The following is a 26,529-nucleotide window of genomic DNA, read 5'->3' on the forward strand; positions in this document are numbered from 1 at the left end:
CAGGTAAATGGGTAGACTGCAGATGGCCACACCTTCTTCACTACTCTTCTCATTGACAGATGAAGTCTAGTTCTCTTGCTTGTCCAATAGAATGGGGTGGAAACTGGGACTTGTTCTGGGACTCCTGAGGCTCCTAGGCACTAAGGTGCCTTGCAGCCTCAGCCTAGGCTCTTGGAACACTGGATCTTGAGATGATCCTTTTATAAGCCCAGCCTCCAAGGCATGCGACACCCAAGCCAAACGGGAAGGCCATGAGCAAACATTCTGTCTCCTTGACAGCCCTGGCTGAGGTCCAACATAGCCAGCATCAAGTGCCAGCCGTGCCTGCCCTAGCCCCAGACAGGTATGTGAAGGAGCCTTCTTGAAAAAGAATCCTCCAGCTCCAAGTTCCCCATCTGCCATAGATCAGAGACAGACCAGCTGCACCCTCCTTGTATTCCTAACTCATGAAATTGTAAGCAAAACAAGAATGTTGTCTTAAGCCATTGAGTTTTTAGGTAGTTTTTTATGCAGTAATAGATAGTTGGAACAATGAAGGTGAGCTATGAACTGACATTTCAAAAGAGGCTGAGGAGGATGGATTTTGATCACCAGACTGTCTGGTGCTGGGTTGATCCAAAGGCTTCGTACCCATGCTGGAAAAGCCAGGGTAACACAAAAGGGTAGTGTGAGTGAAATGCTTCAGGGGGCAGCAGTGACTTAGAGATGGTGGCGGAAGTGTCCCCCGCATGATGCCATGATTAAGTGCTAGAAGATTTCTTTGTTTTTGTCCTCTGTCTTGATTAAAATTTTGCAATGTTTATGCTGCCACACAGAATAAACGGGCCCATAGCTTACATTTCAAACTGTGCCTCACTGACATCATTATGTTTGTCAGATTTATAACATTTCTAATACAGAACAATTTTTCACTCTTTAAAACACTGAAGGGGAACGCAGGATCCCTCCCTGTTCTGATGTTTCATTCGCTGTCACTTGCTCCATCCCTGTGCAATAGTTGTAAGGTCTGTCTGAAAATAATTGCAAATAAAAATAACAGGATAATTTGTTATGTGTTATCTGTCATATCGTCCACCCTTCTCATATTATCTTTTACCCTGCGTTAGTATTTCATTGATGTTTTAACAAATTACTACACTACTGGTGAATTAAAACAATGGACATTTATTATATGACAGCGCTACAGTTTAGGGGGCCAACACGGGTCTCACAGGCTAAAAGCAAAGTGTTGGCAGGACTGTGTTCCTTTCTAGAAGTTCTAAAGGTAAGTCCACCTCTTGCATTTTCCAGCTTGCAGAGACATTCCTTGGCATGTAACCCTCTTCCTACAAGATCGCAGCTGACAAGGTTACATCTCTCTGCCATTCGCTCTCTGCTTTCCTCCTCTACATGGGGGGGCCCTGGCGATTACAGTGGGCACACCCTGATAATCCAGGGCCATCTCCCCCTTTTACAATCAAGTAATTAGTAATCTCCATTCTATGTGCAATCCTTAATTCCTGCTTTTGTCATGCAAGGTAACATAACGGGCTCACAGGTTCTGGGAATTAGGATGTGGACATCCTCAGGGCACCGTTATCCTGCCTATCACACACTTTGTGACCATCCCCCAATTGGGCAACTTCATATCTGAGAAACACATCATCCCAGGGGAAGGGCCCCATAGCAGAACCAGAAAACCTAGCGAACGAAGTCAGATTTTTTAATTTTGCATTTCAGAAGTTGAGGTCTAGATAGAAGGCAAAATAATATCAATAATAACACCATAATAATAAAAAAACAAAGGAAGACTCTGTGATCTATTAGAGAATTAGCTTCCCTCCCACCCACAAAGAAGTAAAGATCATTTGAGTGGGGGGAAGAGAGGAATGTTGGAAGTCAGACTAGATATCCTCATAAATGCTAATGGATCTCCTTCAAACGGACCCCATGCTCTATCCCCACCAGGCTAATCATATGGGTGGTTGAGGGGCTGAGGGGCTATAGAAAGTCAGGTGGGTTCGAGGGCTGTGCAGGCAAAGGGGGTCTGAGCTTCACTTGTTCAGTAGCTCAGGTTGGCAGCAAGCACAGTGAGTATTCTTCCCTGGCATGAAAAGAACTGACTACAGATGCCTTTCTGGCATATTTAGATCAATAGGGCTTCACACAGCCTCCCTCTGATCCTCAGTGTAGTGCAGAGGGGCTGTTGGACATTTTCCGTGCCCTCGGAGGGTGGAAAAGACATCTATCTGATGGCTGGAGCCAGCCAGCCCTAATTGACCTTGTGGTGGAATGAAGCCTTCAAGGTAGCAAGTGCCTGCATAGACCACACACCTGTCAATCAGGTGGGAACAGAGAGGTCCTTACATATTCCAGAAAGGAAGGAGAGTGATATGTGGACAAGGACCAGATGAGAGAGCAGGTACCAGACTGAGAAGTGATGGCCCAGCTCTAAACACCCCCTTATCCCCTAGGCTTTAGGGGCACCTGGGCCCCTTGAGCATAAATGTGCAGTTAATAGGTGGGAGGTAGGAAGCCAAAATTGACTAGAATTGTTTCCACTAACAATGGAACAGAAAGGAAATGAAATTCAGTTATAAAAACATTATCGAAAATTAGATATGCTGTGCTCCTAAATTTGCGTGGCTCCAAATATCATATCCACTTACATATAAGTATCAGAAATGTGGTCTCATCATCACACACATAAATGCCAACTTTGTACATCCCAAGTCATTGCCGGCTGTATTCTTTGTTTTTTCAGACAATCTATGAGCTCAAGAACTATTGCTTCCTTTCGAAAGATTAAGAAACTGAGGGGAATGAAACCAACACAGGTACCAAAGCTATAGCCATTGTCATGACCAGATCTAGGCTTCAAAGCCCAATCCACTCAGACCAGCCTTCTTTCCACGGCTCTGCCCTGCAATCTCTCTCTTCTCCGCTGCCACTTTGGGAAAGCAACCCAAAGTGGCCCTGGCACTAAGAATGCCATTGAAGACAAGGTCTCTTGGTCCTCCATCCTGCCACCTGGTGGCAAGACCTTGAAACGTCACCCGACTTCCTGAGCCTCGTTTCCATATCCGTGAGGGAATCTACTGTCCAGGTTGGTTGTGAGGATGATTTATTAGACATAGGCATGATTTGAGAACTGTATAGTTCTCTGAAGTTCTAAAAATATAAGACATTATTGTTTTTCTACCAGATGGAATTTCTTAGGAGGGGAGCTATGAGAAAAAGTTTCTCTTTGCAGGCATGATGGAGAGCCTACAGAGAAATGAAAGAGACTTTAAATCTCAGTGCAAGAGTGGGTATTGCCATCTTATTCTGAAAGCACAAAGAAGGACTCTCCTTGCATCCATTGAACCTGGAGTTGCTGTTCTAATGTTACACATCCTTAATCTAGAGAGGAATGTCTTTGACAACCTCATCAGACTGTTGAATTTTCTCTTAACCTCCAGGGAATGAATGTTCTTTCTCTCTCTCTCTCTTTTTATTTTTTTATTTTTCTAGTTTATATTAATGAGAGGTAAAGAGAGACAACTCCTGTCTAGATACACACACACATGCACACAAATACACACAAACACACACCTCTGCATTCTGAGGTTTCATTCTTATGAGACGTTTGTCCTAAGGGGAAAAAGGGCTTAATGAATCTGGGAAAGAGAACTGATGGAAAACAGGAAAGAGGCAGACAACCTAATCTTTCCAGAAGAGTCAGCCTCATGTTTTAGAGACAACAAGGATTTGGGACATTCTTTTGAGTTGTTTGTCCACTGACTGGCTCTAAGACTCAGACAAGTCCTCCTCTCCCTCCCTGGGTGTCACCTTTCCAATACGCAAAAAGCAGGGTTCCGCTACAGTACTCTGAGGCAGACAGCTGCTCGTGTGTACTGATCTAGCATCCACAGGTCTTTTCTGTGGGCATCACCCCACTTTTCCTGATGCCTTCCCCCACCCCAGGGCCACGCGTTTCAGGTACAGCTGACTCCTGGCCCAAGCTCCAGGTATGGCTGATTCTCGAATAAGCCCAGTTCATCACCCTGACTAGAAATCAGTGCAGGAATGGGCATGAGAACCAAGCTGGCCCAATGAGATGGGATGCTGTCACTGCAGTTGGAGGGACACGGCAAGAGATGTTCTTGTTCTGCAGGACTTGCTGAGCAGAGAGGGTGCAGCTGGCCCAAGAACGGCATGGTGCTAAGGAAAGCAGAGCTCAAACAGAGAGGGGATCTCCATGACATTGTCTGAGCCTCACAACCCCATTTCCCCCAGGCTTCCATTTGAACCAATATCTTTCCTCTTTTTGCCTAAACTAGTTTGAGTTTAGTTTCTATTACTGGCAATCCTAAGAACTCTAATTAAGAAAATAATCAATTGCCCATCCACCTCCAAAGATCTCTTGATCTTTGAGTCTCAAATATGACTTTGTTGCATCATCTCATATTCTAGAGGCTCCTTCTTTGTATTGGTCTCCCGGCCTTTGCTTATGTTCTAACTGGTGTGTAGGCACATGGAGGGTCGACCACATATTCTATTTCCCTTGGGTCTTGTTCAAACAGCCTCGTCCGGAGCAGGGACTCCCATCCCCAGCCCCATCCTTCCCTCTTGCTCTTCTTTCTTTCTTCTTTATTTACTGAGATGAGTCCTGTTGGAATGTTGAGCTGAATCCACAGGTTCTCTGGGTTCTCCCTCCGTTCATTGGGAAAGATAAACTCAAAAGCCAATCTGTGCTATAAAGTGTCACACACGTGGGTGCAGAAAGTAGCAGTGATCCCTAGGAGAGCACCACCACTTCTCTGCGGGAAGAGAGCCACTTGGGGAGGAGGGAAAAGGCTTCATAAAGGAGACGAATCTGGAAAGATGTTTCACTTGTTTGCTGCCTGGGCTCGGAGAACAATTCACTCTGGGCAGAAAGAAGGATATGAGCAAAGGCCTTGGGGCATTAAAGGCAAGGATGTCCTGAGAGCCAATCAGCTCCATAGGCTCTAGTGTAGAAGGAAGTCAAGTGGCTGGAGAGATTAGAAAGGGCCCAAAGGAGGAAGGACATTGAATGCTAGGCTGAGTTTAGCCTATGGACAATGTTTCCCAAGTGTACTTCTAAGAGATCCAACAGATACACACACACATAGACACACACACACACACACACACACACACACACACACACACACACACACACACACATTCAGTTGTTAAAAATTCAGGTTCCTGAGACCTAATCCTGTCTATAGAATCAAAATTTCTAGAGGTGGAGCCCTGGAACATGCATTTTGAACAAGCATCCTAGGTCATTTCTACAAAGCAAACCATTAATTTTGGGACCCCCCCCCCTTCCATAGGCAACAGGGGTCTCACATGCATCCTTAACTCCATGCAAACAAGGCTGCTTCTCCCTGACCCCGCACCTTTGCTGCCTTTGCTCTTCCTCATGTAAGTTGACCCATCTTTCGAAGTCATTTCCAATAGCAATTTCCCAAGGAAGCCTTCTGCAAGGCTTAAGTCTCAACTAAAACTCCCTCTTCCAGACCACACCAAAGCACTTATTCTTTGGTGCTATTTACATGTCATTGGCATGCCCCACCAACAACGTACTCATAGAGATACGGCAGACCCTATCTTACTCCCAAATGGACTGAAAGATTCTGGAGGCCAGGAGTTCTCAAGGACCTATTGTATCATAGGCACTTAAGTTTTAATATCTTCCACCAATTCCAAAAGATAGGTTTAATTATCCCACTTCACAGATGAGGAAACAGAGGTAGGCTGGCATGCTGAAGGTCATCGAGGCAGGGTCTATGGGCAGTGTGATCCTCTTTGACCAGCTTCCCTTATGGGGATGGGCCTCCAGCAGGTGGCCTTAGCATCTGGGCTGGTGTCTTGCTCCTGGGTCAATGGCACTTACCACACATCCTGAGGAGTCCACCTGACGGTCAGAGACACACTTGAAGTTGCGTGTGCAGCCCCCATTGTTCCGAGAGCAGTCACGAACTGGCCCAAAAGAGGACAGCAGGTCATTGATGGTTTCAAAGTATGTGGACAGCATCGCTTCTTCCCTTAGAGAGAAAGGGGATGGTTAAACCCCAGAGACATCGGCATCATTAGATGAAAAAAAATAATGATGTGAATTCATTATATTTGAAATCCTCATTTATTTCATTTGTAATCCAGAATATAACACAATTTTTTTTTCAAAAAAGAAACAACAACTGATGTTTAAGTCTAATTGTGATAAAGAGAAATCGATTTACAACTGTGTATTCTTCATTTCATTAATCCTAATTATTTTGGAAGGTAGGTATGAGACATCCATTTTACCAATAAGTAAACGTGGTTTAGAAAGGAGAAGTATCTTGCTGAGGGCCATTCATCTTATAATGTGACCGAAGTTTGTACCTAGTTCCATCTCAGTCCAAAGAGAAAGCTCTTTGCCAGTACATAAGTCTGAAGTTGCATCAGATTGTTTCTATAGATTCTAGAGCTCCCTGTGGCAACTCCACAAGTGGGCACATTCCTATTGTTCCAACTTTATGGATACAAAAATGGAAGCTATGAAAAAGTGGGGGACTTACCCCAAATCCCACAGCCTACAAACAGCAGAGCCAAGACACAAATATAGGAATCTGATTCTAGGACCCTAGAACATTATTTTTCAGACTACTGCATACAAGTCACATCATTAAGACTGCCAGCAACAGCTGTTGGACAGGTCATGGGATTCCAGGGAAATGCATGATTTTTCCCAAATGAGGTCCTTAGAGAATAAGATAACTAGATACCATAATCCATGGATCTCCCAAAATTCCATAAGATAGAATTCTATAAGGTGGGGGATACAGGTGAAAGTTTCTGGATGCCATTTTTTGCAGATGGGGCCTCACACAAGGAATATCCTCATGCTAGGGTATGTATGATTCGCATAGTTGCAGGAGATATTAAAGGGTACCATGGGCAATGAGAAGAGGCACTGTACTTTTCCCTGATATATGCCCCATGGGGTCCAGAGCTGTAAAACAAGCGAGATGCACATGTAGCAGGAAGAGGCCAAGTCTCTGGACTGTTCTTCATATCATATCCCATTTGTCCCCTCCTCGGGCTTGCAGCTCCAGGTTTGGGTCTCCTAACTCATTTCCTTCCTCCAATTTTATCCCCTTCTGTCCCATCTTTCATACTGACTGCCAGGAACTTGGTAAATCCCAGCTCTAATTAGATACTCCTCTGATCAATAGCTTCCCAGTACTTAGAGAAGTAATATAAATTAGTTTCCTTGGCACGTAAGACTCTTCATAATCTGGTCCCTGGCTGCCTGTCCAGCTACATTTACCCTGTCCTCATGTCTCTATCCACCAGCCACTGGCCTCTTCTCATTCTCTGAACACACAATCCCTAAAAACAGACTCTGAAATGGAAAGTTACCTACAGGAGGTTTGTTGAGGAGCCTTCCTGGGAGATAACACCTGTAGAAAGTGAGCAATGCAGGATTTGGCAAACAGAGAGGCTGACCTACAATGTTGATCTGAAGACTTAGTTGATCCTGCGGGGAGCTCAGGAGCTGGGACGGCCCTTTGTACAGGCGAGGGTCCAGGCCTGGGCATCCCCACATCAGCCAGCCATTGGCAAGGGCTGCTGTCAGGAAGGGGCACTCTTGGATGGGCTGTTCCCTGGGGCTGAAGGCAATGCCCAGTCACTTACAGTCACAGCCAGGGGATCTGGATACAGTACGTACTTCCACCCCTCTGAATCCCTAACCATGCTCTTCCTTCTATCTGGATGCTCATCTTCAAATTCTCTACCTGATGAAATCTTAAGAATCCTTGAAGACTATTCATATCCACCCATTCATTCATTCATTCATTCATTCATAGGTTACACAAGCTCATTGGGTGCTTACTATGTACTAGGCACTATTCTAAGACTGGGGACACAGCAGTGACATCGGACAAGGTCCTCACCTCAACAGAGCTTATTTTCACCTCCTTCATGAAACCTTCTTTACTTCCTCCCACTGGAATGAAGTCCTTTTCCCTTTGAGCATATTGTTTAATCTACTATCTTATGGATCTTAATTATCAGTTCCATGGTCTCCCAGGGCAACTGTAAGCTTTTCAAGATTTATTCATTCCTCTTTAGCCCCCAGCACAGACCCTGGAAAGAACACGTGCTTGGTAAATGTTTTCAAACAGAACAAAGAAAACACCAGAAGGAATGGTTGCTGTCTCCACCAGACAGTGGTTTCACCAAGAGCTGCCTCAGCAGGGCGCTCCCTTCCTGGTCTCCAACTCTGGGTTCTTACTCCAAATCCCTTATGCTCGGGGCTGCAGGATAAAGACAAATGAGGAGAACAAGGAGCCGCCAGGATTATCCCTGGCTCCCTAACATCGTCTAGAGTGAGGTGACAGGTATATGGGGGGAGAGGATTAACAGCTCCTGAGATGAAGCTCTGGGGAGACCTGCCACTTTTGAATCATGGAGGGTTGAGGATCCTGGGAAGACATTTAATGCTATTAAAATATTAATACCCTTAGAGGGAGACAAAAAATGGAAAGCAAGAGGAGGAGAAAAAGATAGAGGGAGAGAGTGAGGAAAGAGCTAAACAGGTAGAGAATCTGCTGGAAAGAAGGAAGAGAAACACAGAGGTAGAAACACATACACTCACCCAGAGACAGATGAATAGATACATGGAGATAGAAAGATGGATGAATGGACAGACAGACACAGAGACATAGACAGACACACAGGAGTGTTACACAAAGATCAAAAAAGAGGCCAGTGGAGGCAGAGAAAGTGTGTGAGAAGAGAGATAAAAAGGAAGACAGTAGGGAAAGAAAGAGAGGAGAAAAACAGGAGGCAGAAACACAGAGATTAAAAGAAGAGACAGCAGCAAGGTAAACAGAACAGGTGTGTGTGTGCACTCGTGCAGAGGGGAGGGAGAGGAGGAGGGGAAGAGATGCAGAAAGAGAAGAAGAACAAAGGGAAAGACAAGGAGTGGAAAAGAAAACACATACACAGAGATGTGGCAAACAGAAAACAACAGAGAAACAAAGAAAGAGAAGAGAAGAACAAGCAAAAGAAATGTCACCTTCCTGTGGGAGCCAGACACAGCTCAGGCTATACAAATAAGGGGGGCTGTTCGCTTCTAAAAGGATTGATTCTGCATAAACATCAGTTACAACAGAGTAACATTACTTAAAACACAAAGACCTGACACAAGGGCTCCTACGAAGTCAGGAGGAGTGATCGTGTCAGGCTGGGAAATGAAGAATCTGAGCACAGGAGAGAAAAGGAGCTTAAGGCAGATGCTGGCATTTTCTTAACTCAGAGACTCAATCCCTCATCCCAGCTGCGGAGTGCAGGGTTTGGAGTCTGATGGATCTTAGAGCTGCCAGAACAGTGAGGAGCAAAGGTATCAGTGCAACAGGAATAGAGGCAGAGAGGGGCTACACGGGGGCATCGGGAGACCTGGGCGAGAGTCCCAGGTTTGCCAGAAATCACCATCATCACCAACAACGTCTTCATCATCTATGATTTCCTGAGCACCTGCTCTGTGCCAAGAACTGTGCGAGGTTCCTGTGCTGTTTCCTCTGATTTGCACACTGGCTCTATGAGCTGCACATTTTTGCCCCCATTGCAGCTAGAGAAGCTGGGTCTTGGGGCAGTTATGTCACTTGCCCTGGTTCACCGAGGCAGGAAGCAGTGAGAACAGGATGTGCACACATATCTGCCTGACTCCAGGTCCTGCGCCTAACCCTGTGCCACGACTACGCTTCAACACCTTGCTCTGTGTCTTGGGCCAGTCAGAGCTCTCACAACAATAAAGCCACCAGCAATCCGGGTCCAGTCCCTCTCTGTCTTAGAGGACGGAGAACAGGAGGGGCAGAGCCTGTTTGTCCCCTGTGTATTTCCCAGTGCCTGATGCCTGGCCCGTGCATGTGGCCCACAAGAGCCTCCATCCATAGTGGAAGAAAAGGGGAGACATGGTGTTAACTAGAGGTGCCGTAACAAATGTCATGAACTTAATTTAAAACAACAGAAATGCAGTCTATCACAGTTCTGGAAGGCTGGTAGTCTAAAGTCTAAAGCTCTGAAGGCTGGTTTGCCAGGGCACGGTCCCTCTGCCGGCTCTAGGGGACAGTCCTCCCTTATCTCTTCATACCTTCGGTGGCTCTCTGCAACCCTTAGCTTTCCTTGGCTTTGGGCTTCAGCACTTCTATTTCTGCCTCTATCATTGCATGGCCTTCTGTTGTGTCCTCTTCCCTTCTTAAAAGGACACCATCCATTGGATTTAGGGCCCACCTTAATCCATTCTAGTCTTATCTTAATTATATCTGCAAAGACCCTATTTCTAAATAAGGTCACATTCTAATGTTCCAGGTGGACATGAATTTTGGGGGATGCCATTCACACCCTTACACATGGTTCATGGGGATGGCTCTAGCTCCTACGGTAGCATAGAACTGAGACTAGAACATACCAATCCTTGACTCTCACTCCAGTGCTCCTATGACTATACTGTCCTCTCCAACGCCAGACTTTTTATACTACACTAAGGTATTTACAAGGCCTGGGAAATCTTAAGAAGAAGATCATGATGATGCCACTTTTCCTGTGATCTGTGCCTTTATTTGAGAGGAGACAAGACCAATATTAATTAAGTACTCACTACACCCAGGAACTATGCAGAGGGCTTTTCACACACATTCTCTCAACCACCCTACAGAGCACAGGTCTGTAAACTTTTCAGAATGGGGATGGATAGTAACGATCTTAGGCTTTGCGGGCCACACAGCCTCCGCCCAGCTACTCAATTCTGCTTCTGAAACACTCCAGCAGCCACTGACAACATGCAAAAGAATGAACACAGTTATGTTTCAATACAACTGTATTTACAAAAAGACACAGCAGTATGGACTGCTGTTTCCCATTTTAGATATGAAAACTCCGAAGTTGGTTTTGGAGTTAGGATTTGAGCCCAGGTAGGTTCAACTCCAGAACCCATGCTTTTTCTCCTACATGAAGTTCTTCTAAAACTTAGTCTTCTTATCTGCAAAATGGGGCCAATATCTGTCTCACTCTGTAGATTACTAAAAGGATACAATAACATGATGCATAGAAATGTGTTTTCCAAACTCTAAAAGCCAAAACAAATTTGCAAATTTATTCACTGCTTACTCATTCAACAAACAGTTGAGCACCTACTGCATGCCGGGCAGTCAGCTGATTATTATTATGTCTTTTGTTTGGTCTTGCTGTGCCCCTGTTTCGGTACATGTGAGATGCAGACATTGTCCAGATGTTTCCAGGCATCTCTCTAGCTCTGAGATCCTCATTCCTTTTTTGTGATAATACCGATTTCAAAACAGAGTCTGCCAGACCTCAGCAGGCTGGGCGAGGCTGCCATCCCCTCGTTACCTGACTGGTCAAGTGCAAATGTGTCATCTGGGTTCCATTTGGCCGAGTCAGCGTCAGCCCCACACGGGGGAAGCATTAGGCAGGGTGGCTGGGAACAGATGTTGAGATGGCCTGCGGTTAATAAACACCAGGAGGGGGCTGCGTCACTCATAGAGAGGTGTGAACGGATGACGCAAAGCAAAGCGGAGACAGTGACAAGCCCCCCACGATGCAAAATAATCATTCTCTGGTGACAACCAGCGACCTTGTTTCCTGAGCTCCCTGGGAGGGAGGAAACCAGGACAGCCTGTCTGCAGGAATCAAGTTTCTTCTGCCCACCTCGCTGTGGGGTTCAGGGAGACTTCCTGGCACCCAGCAGTGTGGGCCCCAGTGCAGGAGAGTAAATGGGAGGGCAGGTTTGTCAGGAGCAAGATTGCTTTTAGGTGGAATCCCAGCTTCATTCACTGTAAGAACTTGGGCAATTCCCTTACACCCTGAGCCCCCACTTTCTCTTCTGAAAATTGGGGATATTAAAACCTAGTTAGCAGAGTTAGCATGAAAAATAAATTAGATCATGCATGTTAAATGCTTGGTTCACAGTAAGTGCCCAACAACTGGTAATCATTAGTATCATCTGAGTGTCCCTCAGCGTTGCGAAATCCATCCGTTCGGAATGTGAGCAGCTCACTGTAGGAGAAGGGAAGGGGATCTGGGTCCCCCTGTGCTCTATTTTACTCATTTAACCACTTTGGGACCAGTGTCGACTATAGTCGATAGCCACAGATGAACGCGCACAGAGACTTTAGCCGGCAGCCGTGATATGACTTTTCTAATTTTTCATTTATCAAAATAAAATTGTGAACATTTAAAAATACTAAGTGAAGTATCCCAAGAATGGAAAAACAAGCACCAGATATATTCTCCAGCAAACTGGTATTAACTGAGTAGCACCTAAGTGGACACATAGGTGCTACAGTAATAGGGTATTGGGCAGGTGGGAGGGGGGCGGGTATATACATACATAGTGAGTGAGATGTGCACCATCTGGGGGATGGTCATGATGGAGACTCAGACTTTTGGGGGGAGGGGGGGAAATGGGCATTTATTGAAACCTTAAAATCTGTACCCCCATAATATGCCAAAATAAAAAAAATAATTAAAAAAAAATAACATAATGAAAACATATATGTATATGTCACCTATTCTGATTTACATTACCAGTAAAGCTGCCTGTAAAGCAAAACAAGTTTTCAGTGCTTTCAAGCTTTCCTCATCACACAAGAGCAAAACGGATCCGTCGTCAATGCACAGCACAAGCTACCGTGCGGACTGTGAGTGCCGGCTGTGGACAAGGTTTCGTGGCCGGTGAGCACCGTACCAGTGGTTACAATGTTTCATAGCTACCTAATCTGCTCTGTGCACCACTGGGCTGCTTCTTGGGCGACACGGGAACGGGCATGACACAGCATGTGTTAGGGGGGCAGAAAAGAAGTAACCTGGCAACATCAGTGGGGCCACAGGACCATAAAGCAGAGGCTCCCACCCAGACCTTGGAAGTGGAGGCTCAGAGAAGGCTTTTTGGAGGAGGCATATTGAACTTGAGACATGAAGGGTGGACAGGAATTAGCTAAAGGTAGGGGGATGGTGTGAGATAAGGGAATTCCAGGCAGAGGGAACAGAGTATGTTAGGCCTGGAGGCAAGAGAGGGTGTACCCTGATTGGGGCTGCTTCAAGAGGCACAATGAAGCTGGCGTGTCCAGGAAGAGGTGGGGTGGCAAAGGAGGGCACAGCAGGGGCTGCCAGGAGCCAGGCGAGAGAGGGTTCTATGTGCCTGGTGGTGGGGATTCTGGATTTCGCCCTGGGAGGTATGTCTGGGCTGCCACCCAAGGGTTCTAGAAGCAGACTCCACTTTTATTTAGACCAACAACATAGATGAATAGTTATAAGAATGACTGTGGCAATAACAACAAGAAAAATAGTTAACGATCATGGTGCATTCCTAACATGCCAAGAAATGTTTTAAGCTCTACATGTGTGGACCTGCTTAATTCTCCCCAAAACACAATGATGTAAATGACAGGATCATCCCCCATTTTACAGGAGAGGAAACTGAGGCTCCATGTTGAGGATGAGGCTGTTTCGAGACCAGTAAGAGATAGCGCAGATAAAGCATCAGCACAGTGCCTGGCACACGGTGACAACTCTATAAGGGTTAGCGGATAAAAGGCTTCCGGGGGAGGGACGGGGTGAGCCGGCACAGGCCACACAGAGCTACTCAGCGATGGGAAGGCGACCCCCCAGTGTACCCCGCTGGCCTCTGCAGGAACACAAACTGAGGAGGGGTGGTGGCTTCCTGGGGTGGTTGTGGAGGGAGTCAAGCTTCCAGGGGAGGGGGATGCACAACATCACGGCGACAGCAACAATAACTAGGGCTAATAGCTACTGAGAATTTACGGCATGAGAACTTCAGCTTAGTATATATTATCTCATTTAATTCTTGCCATAGCCCTATGGAGTCATGCTATTATCTGTTTTGTTTTTTGTTTTTAATTTGAACAGAAATGTGCATACTTGCACACAGGATTTGGCCCTTACAGAGGTGAGGTGAGTGGCAGCGAGGCCTACTGACAGAGCTGGCCTCCACCTTGCATGTGTCCAACTTCAGCATCTTCGGTGTCCTGCCTTCCTCTTTAAGATCCCCTTTTCCCCCCAGAGATTCTGGGACCGGTGTTCCAACTGACACTCAGCACGCTCCTTCCTCTAGCAATTGCGATTTGCACTGATTTGGGTTGCGTTTTGCGATATATATTGCCGTGCAGAGTGGTCTCACGGCTTCCTCGTGAGTGTCTTGTGCCTCTGCGTACCTGGAAGCTTCCTGAATGTGGAGAGGCCTCACTCCCATCCCCAGGGCGTTGGGCAAGCTGCAGCTGCGCGCTAAATAAGGACAGGTGCTGAGGGAGGGCGAGGGGGGAATGAGGCTCACCAGCTGTGTGGTCTCAGGAACAAAGAGAAAATGACTGTGATGTCCTTTGTCCATATGTGAAATGCAGACAATAATACTCAACTCTCAGGGAGGTGGAGCAGCATTCAAAACGTTAAAAGATACGAAAGCACCTCATCACCCAGGCCCAAACGGTACACTCCATAATGGGCCGTTGCATTTTGGGAATGCATTTGTTCATTTAGCACATATTTATCCAGTGCTCACCAGGGAGATTAAGTGCAGGCATGCCCCATTTTATGGCACCTCAAAGACATGGCTTTTTCTTTTTCTTTTTTTTTTTTTTTTTACAAATTGAAGGTTTGCAACAGCCCTGCACTGAACAGGTCTATCAGTACCATCTTTCCAACAGCATGTGCTCTCTTTGTGTCTAAGTATGACATTTTGGTAATTCGCGTGGTATTTCAAACTTTTTCATTATTATTATATCAGTTATGGTGATCTGTGATCAGGGATCTTTGATGTTCCTATTGTCATTGTTTCAGGAACATGACAAACCATGCCTATATAAGATGGTGAACTTAATTTATAAATATTGCTTGTGTTCTGAATGCTCCACCAACCAGCTGTTCCCCAACTCGCTCCCTCCCTCTCCTCAGACCGCCCTACTCCCTGAGAAACAGCGCTATTTAAATCAGACCAATTAATAACCCCATAATAGCTTCTGAGTGTCCAAGTGAAAGGCAGAGTCACACATCTCTCACTTTAAATCAAAAGCTAGAGATGATTAAGACTGAGCAAGGAAGACATATTGGAACATGAGATAAGTCAAAAGCTGGCCCTCTTGTGCTAAACAGCCAAGTTTCACATGAAAAGGAAAAGCTCTTGAAGGAAATTATCAATAAAAGTGCAACTCCAGTGAACACATGAATGACAAGACAGCGAAACAGCTTATTGGTGGTATGGAGAGAGTGATTGGGGTCTGGATCGAAGATCAAACCGTCCACAATATTCCCTAAACCAAAGCCTAATCCAGAGCAGGGCCCTAACTGTCTCCAATACTATGAAGGCTGACAGAGCTGAGGAAGCTGCAGAAGAAAGGTCTGAAGCTAGAAGAGGTTGGTTCATGAGGTTTAAGGAAAGAAGTCGTCTCCATAACATGAAAGTGCAAGGTGGAGCAGCAAGTGCTGATGGGAGAAGCTGCAGCAAGTCACCCAGAAGACCTAGCTAAGATCACCGATGAATGTGGCTGCTCTAAACAACAGATTTTCAATGTAGGCAAAATAGTCGTCTATTGGAAGATGATGACATCTAGGACTTTCATAGCTAGAGAGGAAAAGTCAATATCTGACTTCAAGGCCTTAAAGGAGAGGTTGACTCTCTTGTTAGGGAATAATGTAGCTGATGACTTTAAGTTGAAGCCAATACTCATTGGCCATTTTGAAAATCCTAAAGCTCTTAAGAATTAAAACTACTCTTCCTGTGTTCTATAAATAGAACAACAAATACTAGGTGACAGCACATTTGTTGACAGCATGGCTTACTGAATATTGTAAGCCCACTGTCGAGAACTACCACTCGGAAAAAAGATTCCTTTAAAAACATCACTGCTCATTGGCAATGTACCTGGTCACCCAAGAGCTATGATGAAGATGGACAAGGAGATTAACGTTGTTTTCACACCCACTAACACAACATCCATTCTGCAGCCCCTGGATCAAGGAATAGTTTTGACTCTCAAGTTTTATTATTGAAGAAATACAATTCATAAGGTTATAACTGCCATATATAGTTATTTCTCTAATGGGTCAAAGAAAAAGGAAATTCAGAACCTTCTGGAAAGGTTTTCAATGGATTCACCATTCTCAATGCCATTAAGAACATCTGTGATTCACAGGAGACAGTCAAAATATCGACATTAATAGGAGTTTCAAAGAAGTTGATTCTGACCCTCATGGATGACTTTGAGGGGTTGGAGACTTCAGTGGAGAAAGCAACTGCAGATGTGGAAACAGCAAGAGAACTAGAATTAGAAGTGCAGCCCAAGGATGTGACTGAATTGCTGCAATGTCACCACCCAACTTGAATGGAGCTGCTTTTTACAGATGAGCAAAGAAAGGGGTTTCTTGAGACAAAGGCTACTCCTGGTGACGAAGCTCTGAACATTGTTGAAAGAACAACAAAGGATTTAGAATATTACATAAACTTAGCTGACATGGCTAAGTTTCAGAAGATTGATTCCAATTTTGAAAAAAAGTTCTAGTTTGGGTAAAATGCTTTCAAACAATAGTGCATGCTCCACAGAAATCCTTCATGAAAGGAAGAGCCAATTGACATGGCAAATTTCATTGTCATCTTATTTTAAGAAATTGTCATATGGGCTTGATGGGTCATGCTTATAATCCTAGCACTCTGAGAGGCCAAGGTGGGAGGATCACTTGAGCTCAAGAGTACATTCAAAACCAGCCTGAGCAAGAGCGAGAAACCATCTCTACAAAGAAATAGAAAAATTAGCCAGGGATGGTAGTGCATGCCTTTAGTCCCAGCTACTCAGGAGGCTGAGGCAGGAGGATCGCTTGAGCCCAGGAGTTTGAGGCTGCAGTGAGCTACAGTTGAGCCACTGTACACTAGCTTGGGGGACAGAACAAGATTCTGTCTCTAAAAAAAAAAAAGGGGGTGGGGTGGGAAACAGATATAGGCTTTGTCCTCCTGGAGCTCACAGTTACTTATTGAGACAGACTCACTCAGCAAGTCCTTACCTTAACATCAATGTGAAAATGTGTACCTATACCCATGCCTATGTTCCTGCATGTCTATATCCATGATGTCCACGCCTATGCCTACATGCATGTCTGTAATTACAAATGTGATAGATGCCTTAAAAATACTGGGCATTGTGAGAGCATATGCAGAGGGCCCAATCTAATCTAGGGAGTTGCTGGTGGGGATGAAGGTGAGCCAGATTTCCCTGAAGAGTGTCATGTCCTGGAGCCAAACCGGCCTGTGGTCTGACAATGTTTTGTCACACCTGGGCTTTCCCTAGTAGTATCAGGACGGTGTGCCCCACTCCCCACCTCCCATCTCCCCCCACCACACATAGCGAGTCCTTCTGATCTCCAAGCCTGTCATTCCTCTGGCAATAATCCATCTCCTCCTCCCTGTACTTGTTGTGACTACTCAGTCATAGAAATTCTACTCCTCACCCACCCCCCTTTCTCTTACCGTTTACAAATCTCATCATTATTTTAAAAAGGAAACTACAGAAAGGTTCAGCGACAAATGCTAGGGCCTGGGGATTATTTATCCATGAGACACCACATGGAGTTACTGAGAGCCCTCCCAGCTGTCATCACAGAGAGAAGCTCATTAGGGTGGGCTGCAGAGCGGGGGAGGGCCTGGGTTCTCAGGAGTGTGTGTCCTCTTGCTCAGAAGGGTGGGGGACTCTGGTGGCCTGGGATGGCAGAAAGGGCTGCCATGAGCCAGCAGAGCAGCTGGGCCTCCCTCTGCTGTGTGTCCCGGGGTGACCCCCCCACCCTCTCTGGGCCTCAGATTCCACCTTTGTACAATGACGGGGTGATGGTCTCTACAGGGCCTTCCAGCTTCAATTTCTAGTAACAATGTGTGGCTCCCCAAGAAGGCTGCACCTGGTTATCAATTTCATTTTCAGAAATAAGGTGAAAATGCAAGAATGGAAAGAGAGAGAGACGGAGAGAGAGAGAATGAATATCTTCTATTGCCACTATTTTGCACCTGACAAAATCAAGAAACTTATAGAATCAGTAGGGAAATCAGAACTAAAGGACGAGCAAAGGAGGAGAAAAAAGGCAGGGTGGGGGTCAGAGGAGAGCACACAGTAACCGTGTTACTACAAGGAAGCCCCTGCCACTCGCCAGCTGAGAGAAGTTTAACAACTCGTTAAACCTCTGTAAGCCTCAGTTTTCTCACAAATAAATCATGGATAGCAATACCTAATTCTTAGCTTACCCTAAGGATTACATGAGATAATAAAATCTCCACTAAGGCAGGGGCTTTGTCATACTCACTTCAAGCTTGTGTCTGAAACAGTGCCTGCAAAATTGTGCAGGCACTCAGACTTTTATAGAAAGAAAAGGAAGGAAGGAAGGAAGGAAGGAAGGAAGGAAGGAAGGAAGGAAGGAAGGAAGGAAGGAAGGAAGGGAGGGAGGGAGGGAGGGAGGGAGGGAGGGAGGGAGGGAGGGAGGGAGGGAGGGAGGGAGGAAGGAAGGAAGGAAACTGCATGTAAAACATGCTGCAGAGTACTGAACCCATCACAAAGACTGATACACTTGCTTTTATTGTTGTAGTTACTGTTACTAACAATAGCCCACTTTTTATCAATCCTGAAAATTACTACTGAAAATCCAAAGAACAGGACCCCTTTGTTAGTCTGTGGCCTATGGCCACATCTTAGAATCAAATTTTTATATGCATGAACTCAAATGCAAAAGCTTATAAAAGAGACCATTTATGAAAGTATTCTTAAAGATCCAATTGTAATATAATAATACATGTGTTTCTTTATTAATTCATTAAATTATTAATTCATTAAATTAATAGAAGATGTGCTAATAATTATAAATTCAAAGCCGTGATGAACATAAACCATATTTGAACACATCTGTAACAAATGAAATATGATATAAAACTATATGTAATTTCTACTGGCGACAGTCACAGGTGCTATTAACACTCCTATGTCTGTTGCCTGTTTTTGTAGTCAAAGGAAATGCTAAATTTCAATGAGTGGCTGGTGAAAGTAAAGATGTATTATTTTCCCATGTAATTTACTGAACCTCTTGCAAGGACCCTAGGCTAAGAGCTCCTGCCTAGCCTGAAACATTGATAGAAAAAGCTTTGCCCTGAATATCTGTCACTTTGTGAATATAATCAGAAGCTTGGGTCCAGATAGGAAGATACAGGAAATTGAAACTCAGCTATGCTCACACCAAAATAATTCCTTCTTGAAGTGGCACATGTGATGTGGTAAAGGGAGAACAGATGTTGGCTTCGAAAAAAAAAAAAAATTAATAGCCCTAAGGGTTTGTCCTCACATGAGTGACCTCCCATCTCTGAGCTTCAGTTTCCTCCTCTGCAAAGATGTCATTGCAATGTTTCCTCCAAGGGTGGCTGGGGAACTGGGTGAAATAAATAAGGTGGCGCACTTGTGCAGATAGGCACATACTGGCCCATCTCTATCTCCCCTTTCGTTTTTTCTGGGGCAAAGGAAGTTTGTTGCAGCAACCCACACACAGATCTGCCATAAGTACCATAGTGGGGATGATCGCTGAATTCTTGAGCACCTACTGGGTGCTAGGCCCTCGATTAGATACTTGGCGCTCCAAGCTGATGAAGCAAGGTCCCTGCCCTCAGGAAGGGCACAGGCTGGGGCAGAAACAGCAAGTGAAATTTGTAATAGGAAGCTGAGTGAATGCTTATAGTACAGCTACATAAAGACATGTCATAATATCCTTGAGAGGAAGCAATGCCTTCTTTCTGGGCTGTTTGGGGAAGGCTTCCTAGAGGAGGTGGTGACAGTGGGTCTTGAAGAAAGATGAGGACCATAATCATCAAGAGGAGGGAAGGAAGAACAAAGGGGGAGAAGCATCAGAGGATGGCACAAACAGAGGCACAGAATGTGGACGAGAGGGAGGAAGGGGTGTCACCGAAATACTCAGTGAGCCCATTATGAAGGCATAAGGTAGGCAGGGAAAAAGGGAGGTGACTAGGCTCTGTTATATGTGTTTTACAGACATTTTGAGTTTGCTCCCGTAAGGCAGATCTCATTGCCCCATTTTGCAGATGAGAAAACTGAGGCTCAAAGTAGTGAAGTCACTTAAAAGCCCATAGTTCCCTAAAAGTGGGGCCATAATAGGAGCCAACTGTATCTGGCTCCAAAGTCCACATTCTCCTCCCAGAAAGCCATTTGCAGAATCTGAGTTAGAATCCTAGCTCTGTTTCTTACCTCGCTGTATAACCTCTCGAGGGTCACCAGTCTCTCTAACCCCAGCTTCCTTATTTGTCGAATGGAGATCATAGCACCTACCTCTCAGGAGTGATATGAAAACAGAACGAGATAAGCCACTTAAAGCACCACCCAGCTTGCTGTGCACAGAGTGAAAGTCCACACAAGGTAAATTCCCTTTCGCTGCACTTCTCAGTCTGCACCTGGGGTGGCTCCTCCCTTTCCATGGTATTGGCAGGTTAGAAGAAAGTACAATTCCCCACGAGACTCCAGCTTATGCAGAACACAAAGCACTTCTACCTGCCTATAAAAAATACTCTATATAATGGAAATCACAGGCAGCAAAAGCCTATGTCCCGTCGATCAGCTACTTGCAAAAAATAAAATAAAATAAAATAACAGTGGATAGTGAGTTATGTTAATTAAACACTAGTTAGTTAATTCATTTGTTGAATAAGAACTGCTACTTCAAAGCATCAGGATTATCTGTAGCACAATTTAATGAATGAAGTTTTTATGTGGTAAAAATCACAAGGTAATTACCCAATGATCATCAATAATTGTAAGATAGTTAGGTATTCAACGCCTTAAATGATGATTCCTAATTTGTTTTGGAACAACGAAATAATTATCCATCCATCCATCCACCCATCATTCTATCCACCCATCATTTCGTCCATCATTACAAAGATATCTATTAAGCACCTACTATGCCTGGCTCTGTGCTGTGAGCTGTCAGATATAAATAAGCCAAGGCCTCTGCCCTTAACAAAGCCAGGAGTCTTGCAGAGCAGAAAAGACATGGCAAAAAGATGCTTAGAAAGGTCTGCAGGGGTTCAGAAAGAGGACAGGTTACTTCCATCTTGAGTTTAGGGAAATGGGTGGAAGTTGGTGTATAGATTCAGAAATCTTTTGTAACTGAAATTTTGAATTATGTGCATAAATGTACATATTAAAATACATATATATGTATATATATATATTAAATCAGTGATGGCACTGGGAGAGGCAGAAGAGAAAGAAAAAAGTAAAGACAGAAAAGGAGGAGGAAGGGAGGGGCAGGGGATCGCAGACTGAAACTACTCACTATATCTGAGCCAGGGTCACGAGTGCTAAGGCAAAAAGCAAACAGAAGACCAGATTGCAAAGAAAGTAGGGCTGAGGAAAGGAAAATCTCGAGTGTAAACCATTCTCCAAAAGCTTGCCTATGTCTTAATTTGCATTTATTTGACAAGAATGTATTAGTTTTCATCAATCAACTTGGCAAATATTTTTGTCAGATGATAATTCTCAGTGCTGAAGGGAGTATAGTAAAATGCTATTTTCCTATTCCACTTGTGGGAGTATAACTTGCCAAAATTTATGAAAAGCAATCCGGCAAAATGTGAAAGACTCTTTAAGTGTTCATACACTTTGACCGAGTGATCCCAATAATAAATTCTAGAGGAAAAAATGAACAATGCAGGTGGTGATGGATGCACAAAGGTATTCATCACAGCATTGTTTATAATGGGGTAAAAAGGAAACAGTCTAAATATCCAATAGCAAGGAAATGATTATGAATCTATTAATTTGTTTTAAGGGCAGGGAAAAATTACATTGAAATAAACACACATGCGCATACAATAGGAAAAGACTGCAAGGAAGAGGTGGCATTTAGCTAGGTTGGATTTGTGGAGACAGGATTAAGACTACACAGTGAACAGCTCTTATATTTGTTCATACAATGTCCACATTCCCTTCTTCAGGTAACAGCACTGCCATTTGGCTTTGTGGAAACTCACACCCCCCTCCCCATACACATGAACACACTGGACACAGCCCTGTAGATTTATCAGTTAAGGTGTGTTGTTTTCCTCTGGCTTATGGCTGAGCAGGTGAACTGACATTAGATGTTTACTCCTAGGAATCTGAAAGTATATCCTCAACCTTCATATGTTGCATGAAGGTTGAGGATGTAGAAATCAATTGTTCTTAAACGATGTAGGCTCTTCTACCACTTTGGAAGTTCTTCAAGGTCCCCCATCCCTAAGGTATGTCTAGCTGGGTTTGCTAAGTGTTGTTTTAGGCCAGACACTAGAGGTGTCTACACAGGGCAGTGGCATAAGCAGGACTGTATCTACAAGCCGTTGTAAAACACTTCAGTTTAGAGCATCTGGATTTGATTCAGCATGTCCTACCTTTTGTCAGCAGAAGAGCTGGCCAAAGATTCTGGGCTTTTTGGAGTAGCGTGTTGAGAGAGGATGCTGAGAGCTTAGGGGTCAGACCAGGAGGGATGCCGGTCTTAAGCCATCTGAGAGAGACCAGCAGAAGGCAAGGGAAGAACAGGGGCCTCTGTGTTGGGCCCAGGAGAATATGAGGCAAGTTGGCAAAGATAAAAAGCAAGTGGAGCACACCTAGAGGTAACTGTCAGTAGAGGTGCGTGGTGAATTCAATCTCGCAGGCTATCTCTGGAAGCCTGTGTCTCTTACACATCTAAGATTGGGGACCCATGGTGCCTCGGAGGCCATGGGGGACAGGAGAAGGTTATGAGACCTGGCACCCAGGAGAAGTAGATTCAACTCCCTGCTCTGCTCCTAATGTGAGAGAACTTGGATAGTCACTTCCTGTGATAGTTTGCTAGGGCTGCCATAACAGAGTACCATAGCCTGGGTGGCCAAAACAATAGAAATGGGTTTCCTCACAATCCTGCAGGCTACAAGTTCAAGAGCAAGGTGTCAGCAGGGTTGGTTTCATTCTGAATTCCCACTCCTTGGCTTGCAGGTGGTCTGTTTTCCCTCTATCTTCACATAATCTTTCCTCTGTGTATGTGTCTATGTACTGATCTTCTGTTCTTATAAGGATATTAGCTCATGCTTCTCTCCTCTTCTAGTGGTTTGCTGGCAATTTTTGGTGTTCCTTAGCTTATAGACACATCACCCTGATCTCTGCCTTGATGTTCCCATGGCATTCTCCTTGTATGCATGTCTGTTTCCAAATTTCCCATTTTTATAAGGATACAGGTCATATGGGATTAGAGCCCACTCCAATGACCTCATTTAATCTTAATTACTTCTTTAAATACCTTATCTCCACCACTGGCTGGGCAGGGTGTGTGGGTAAGTGGGGAGGGGGGCAATGAAAAGAGGTTGGTTAATGGGCACAAACATGCAGTTAATAGAAGGACTAAGTTCTAATGTTCAATGGCAGAGTAAGATGACTATAATTAACAACAGTGCATTGTACATTTCAAAATAGCTAGACGAGAGGACTTGCAATGTTCCCAACACACTGAAATGAAAAATACTCCAGGCGATGGATACTCTAAATACTTTGACTTGGCCATTACATATTCTATGTAATCAAATATCAAATGCACCCCATAAATATGTACAAATATTATGCATCGACAAAAAGACCCTGATTTCCAAATGAAGTCACATCCTGAAGTACTAAGGGTTAAAACTTCAACTTATGAATTTTAAGGGGACACAATTCAGCCCACAACACTTCCCTTTTTTCGAGCCTCAATTTCTCTATTTTCAACAGGGCTGTTTGCTCATTCATTTCAAAGTATATCTATTCATTCATTCATTCATTCATTCAGTCAGTCAGTCAGTCAGTCAGTCATTTATCAAGTATCTATCAAATTCCTACTACTGGCACTTAGCTACTATCATGAGGTTTAGGTCTGTGCAGGAAAACAAGGAAAATTAGTCTTTTCTTCGTGCCAAAGGGGTGAGTGGGCTTCCTGTGGTGACACTGTCCAGGGAAGATGGGGAGCCAAGGACTCTGTTTCTGGGCTTAACCCTTTGCCTATACTTCTTAAGGGCTTATTAGGACTTGCAACATCAGGCTGCAAGAAAGGCTAGTTCTGGCTACAGACTCACTGTCAGGATCTACAGCCCCAGGAAAGATGCAATTATCTGCCCACAGCTCTGCCAGTCTCGTTCTAGACAAGAACATTTTCTTTTCATTTTTTACTTTTTAAAGAGAGAGAGGGCCTTACTCTGTCACTCAGGCTGGACTGTAGCAGCTTGATCAAAGCTCACTTTTACCTCAAATTCCTGGGCTCAAGTGATCCTCCTGCCTCAGTCTCTGCAGTAGCTGGGACTACAGGTATGTGCCATCACATATGGCTATTTTTTTTTTAGAGAGACCGGGTCTTGCTGTGTTACTCAGGCTCATCTCAAATGCCTGCCTCAACGATCCTCCTGCTTTGCCTCCCAAAGTGCTGGGATTACAGATGCACCACTGTGCCTACCAAGGCCACCATTTGACCCGCTCCGGGGCTGGGAAAGAAAGATTTGAGGGAGGAAATGCTGATCTGTGGAGTACCTCAAATGCAGACTGTGCACAAGCAATGTGGGAGAACTGAGTGTACCTACATTTTCTCCCCTTTTTTGGTGGGGATAGAATTTGGCATTACAGGAATGGGAAAAAAGATGTTTACTAAGCATCTATTACATGTCTAGCACTGTTCTAGGTATACTGAAGGCAGTTGTGTGTAAGACAGGCCTTTCCCTCATGCACGTACATCCTAGTGGAGGGAGATAGATTATCAAACCAATGAACAAGGATTAAAGAGTTATGTGGCTTAAGGGTTAAATAGTGAATATGACAGAAGGGGGTTAGGAGAGCTGGGGTGAAATGTCCTGGTTATTAATAAAGTGGTCAGGGAAGGCCTTGATAAGATCATCATGGTGTAGGGTCATGGGGATAATCAAATGGGATAATAAATGCAGAGCAATTAGCACAGTGTTTGGCATAGAACAAGTGCTCAATTAATTGCTGCTGTTGATGTTGTTATTGTTAATTAGGTTCTAAGTTTCCTACTTGAATATGGGGCCATTATGCCCATTTCATAAGGTTGCTGAAAAGATTAAATTTAGACAAGCGTATAAATAAACTTGCATCCCAAATTCAATGATTATTGAGCACTAGCGAGGTGAGAGAGTCAGGGGAAACAGACATAAACACACGTATAAATACATCATGTAAAGTCAGAGAGTGACAAGTGAAGGAAAAGAGGGCTGAGCTAGGGATCCGTGGGGGGAAGGGCCATGCTGTTTCAGATTTGGGGGACAATTCCCTGAAGAGGTGGCTTTTGAACAGAGGCGGGAAGGAAGTGCCAGAAACAACTAGCCCGGAAAAAGCATGTTAGAAGCAGAGACACCAGCAGATGCAAAAGTCCTGAGGCAGGCGTGGGGGTGGCCCTTCATGGAGCAATAGGGTCCAGATCACAGGGGCTCTTAGAAGTGACAATGGGGACTTTGGGTTTTACTATAGGCAAAAGCACATACAATGCAGAGGCACTGAAGGGTTTTGGACAAAGAGTGCAATGATCTGATTTACATTTTAAAGGAGAATGCTGACCACTATGCACAGGTAACAGTACATATCCACTCATTCATAGATGAACTAGTATCAATAATATTTATCTTTGCTGTATCAGGAGATCAGCAGTAATATATATATATATATATATATATATATATATATATATATATATAAAGTAGTTGACCCTTTATATATATATATATAAAGTAGCCGACCCTCACTCTAAAATAAAGGCATTCAGTAAGTGCCTACTATGTGCAGGCATACCAGATACAGCAGTGTAGATATAGGCAGTTATAACATATTGCCCTCTGGGACCTTCCAATGGTTTTATCGACACAGGGTAGATGCTCAATAAATTATTCCCATGTGATATGCAGTTATATATTGTGATATTATGTTATTCATATTTTTATCTCTCTTGCCCCAAAGGTGACAGTGTTAAAACCTACCAGAGGCTCATTCTTGAGGAAGAGGAGGCAGCAAAAGAGAAAAAGAGAGGAGGAAATACTGCGAGAGGGAGCAGAGGCCTGCCGTTTCTCATCACCATCTCTCTGAATACGTTCCACGGCCCAGCTTGGTCATCGCCTCCTCCCTCTGCCACACCACTCAGGCAGAACTGTCACCAGCCTGGCCACCTCCCTGGCTCCCGGATCCATCCCTATTAGGCAGATCCCACCACACAGGGGTATGTTGTTTGCTCAGGAGGTTTGTCCTTCTCATTTATTTGTGCATTTCAGGGATCCGCACGGAGTTTGATGGGTGGCTGGTGTAATGAAAGGGAGGAAGGAAAGGAAGGAAAGGAAGGGAGGGAAGGGTGGAGGGGAAGGAATCCAGTTCTCTCCTCCTCCTTTTCCAGATAATGCTATAAAGTTCATTTTAATCAGCAAGCGCTGAGTTTATTGATCAACGTTTCCGA

The 26,529-nt window shown here is 44.5% G+C and overlaps 1 protein-coding gene across 3 annotated transcripts in view; it reads right to left on the reverse strand.

The window, feature by feature from the left end:
- ASTN2 (astrotactin 2) overlaps window positions 1-26,529 on the reverse strand; it is an 852,746-nt gene that overhangs the window by 357,592 nt on the left and 468,625 nt on the right. For all 3 annotated transcript variants that reach the window (XM_012768786.3, XM_012768785.2, XM_012768780.2), the window contains one exon: window positions 5,888-6,038. In XM_012768786.3, the coding sequence (XP_012624240.1) occupies window positions 5,888-6,038 (151 nt within the window). The remainder of the gene's footprint in view (window positions 1-5,887; window positions 6,039-26,529) is intronic.

Source organism: Microcebus murinus, chromosome 12, assembly GCF_040939455.1.
Source record: "Microcebus murinus isolate Inina chromosome 12, M.murinus_Inina_mat1.0, whole genome shotgun sequence".
Taxonomy (NCBI): domain Eukaryota; kingdom Metazoa; phylum Chordata; class Mammalia; order Primates; family Cheirogaleidae; genus Microcebus; species Microcebus murinus.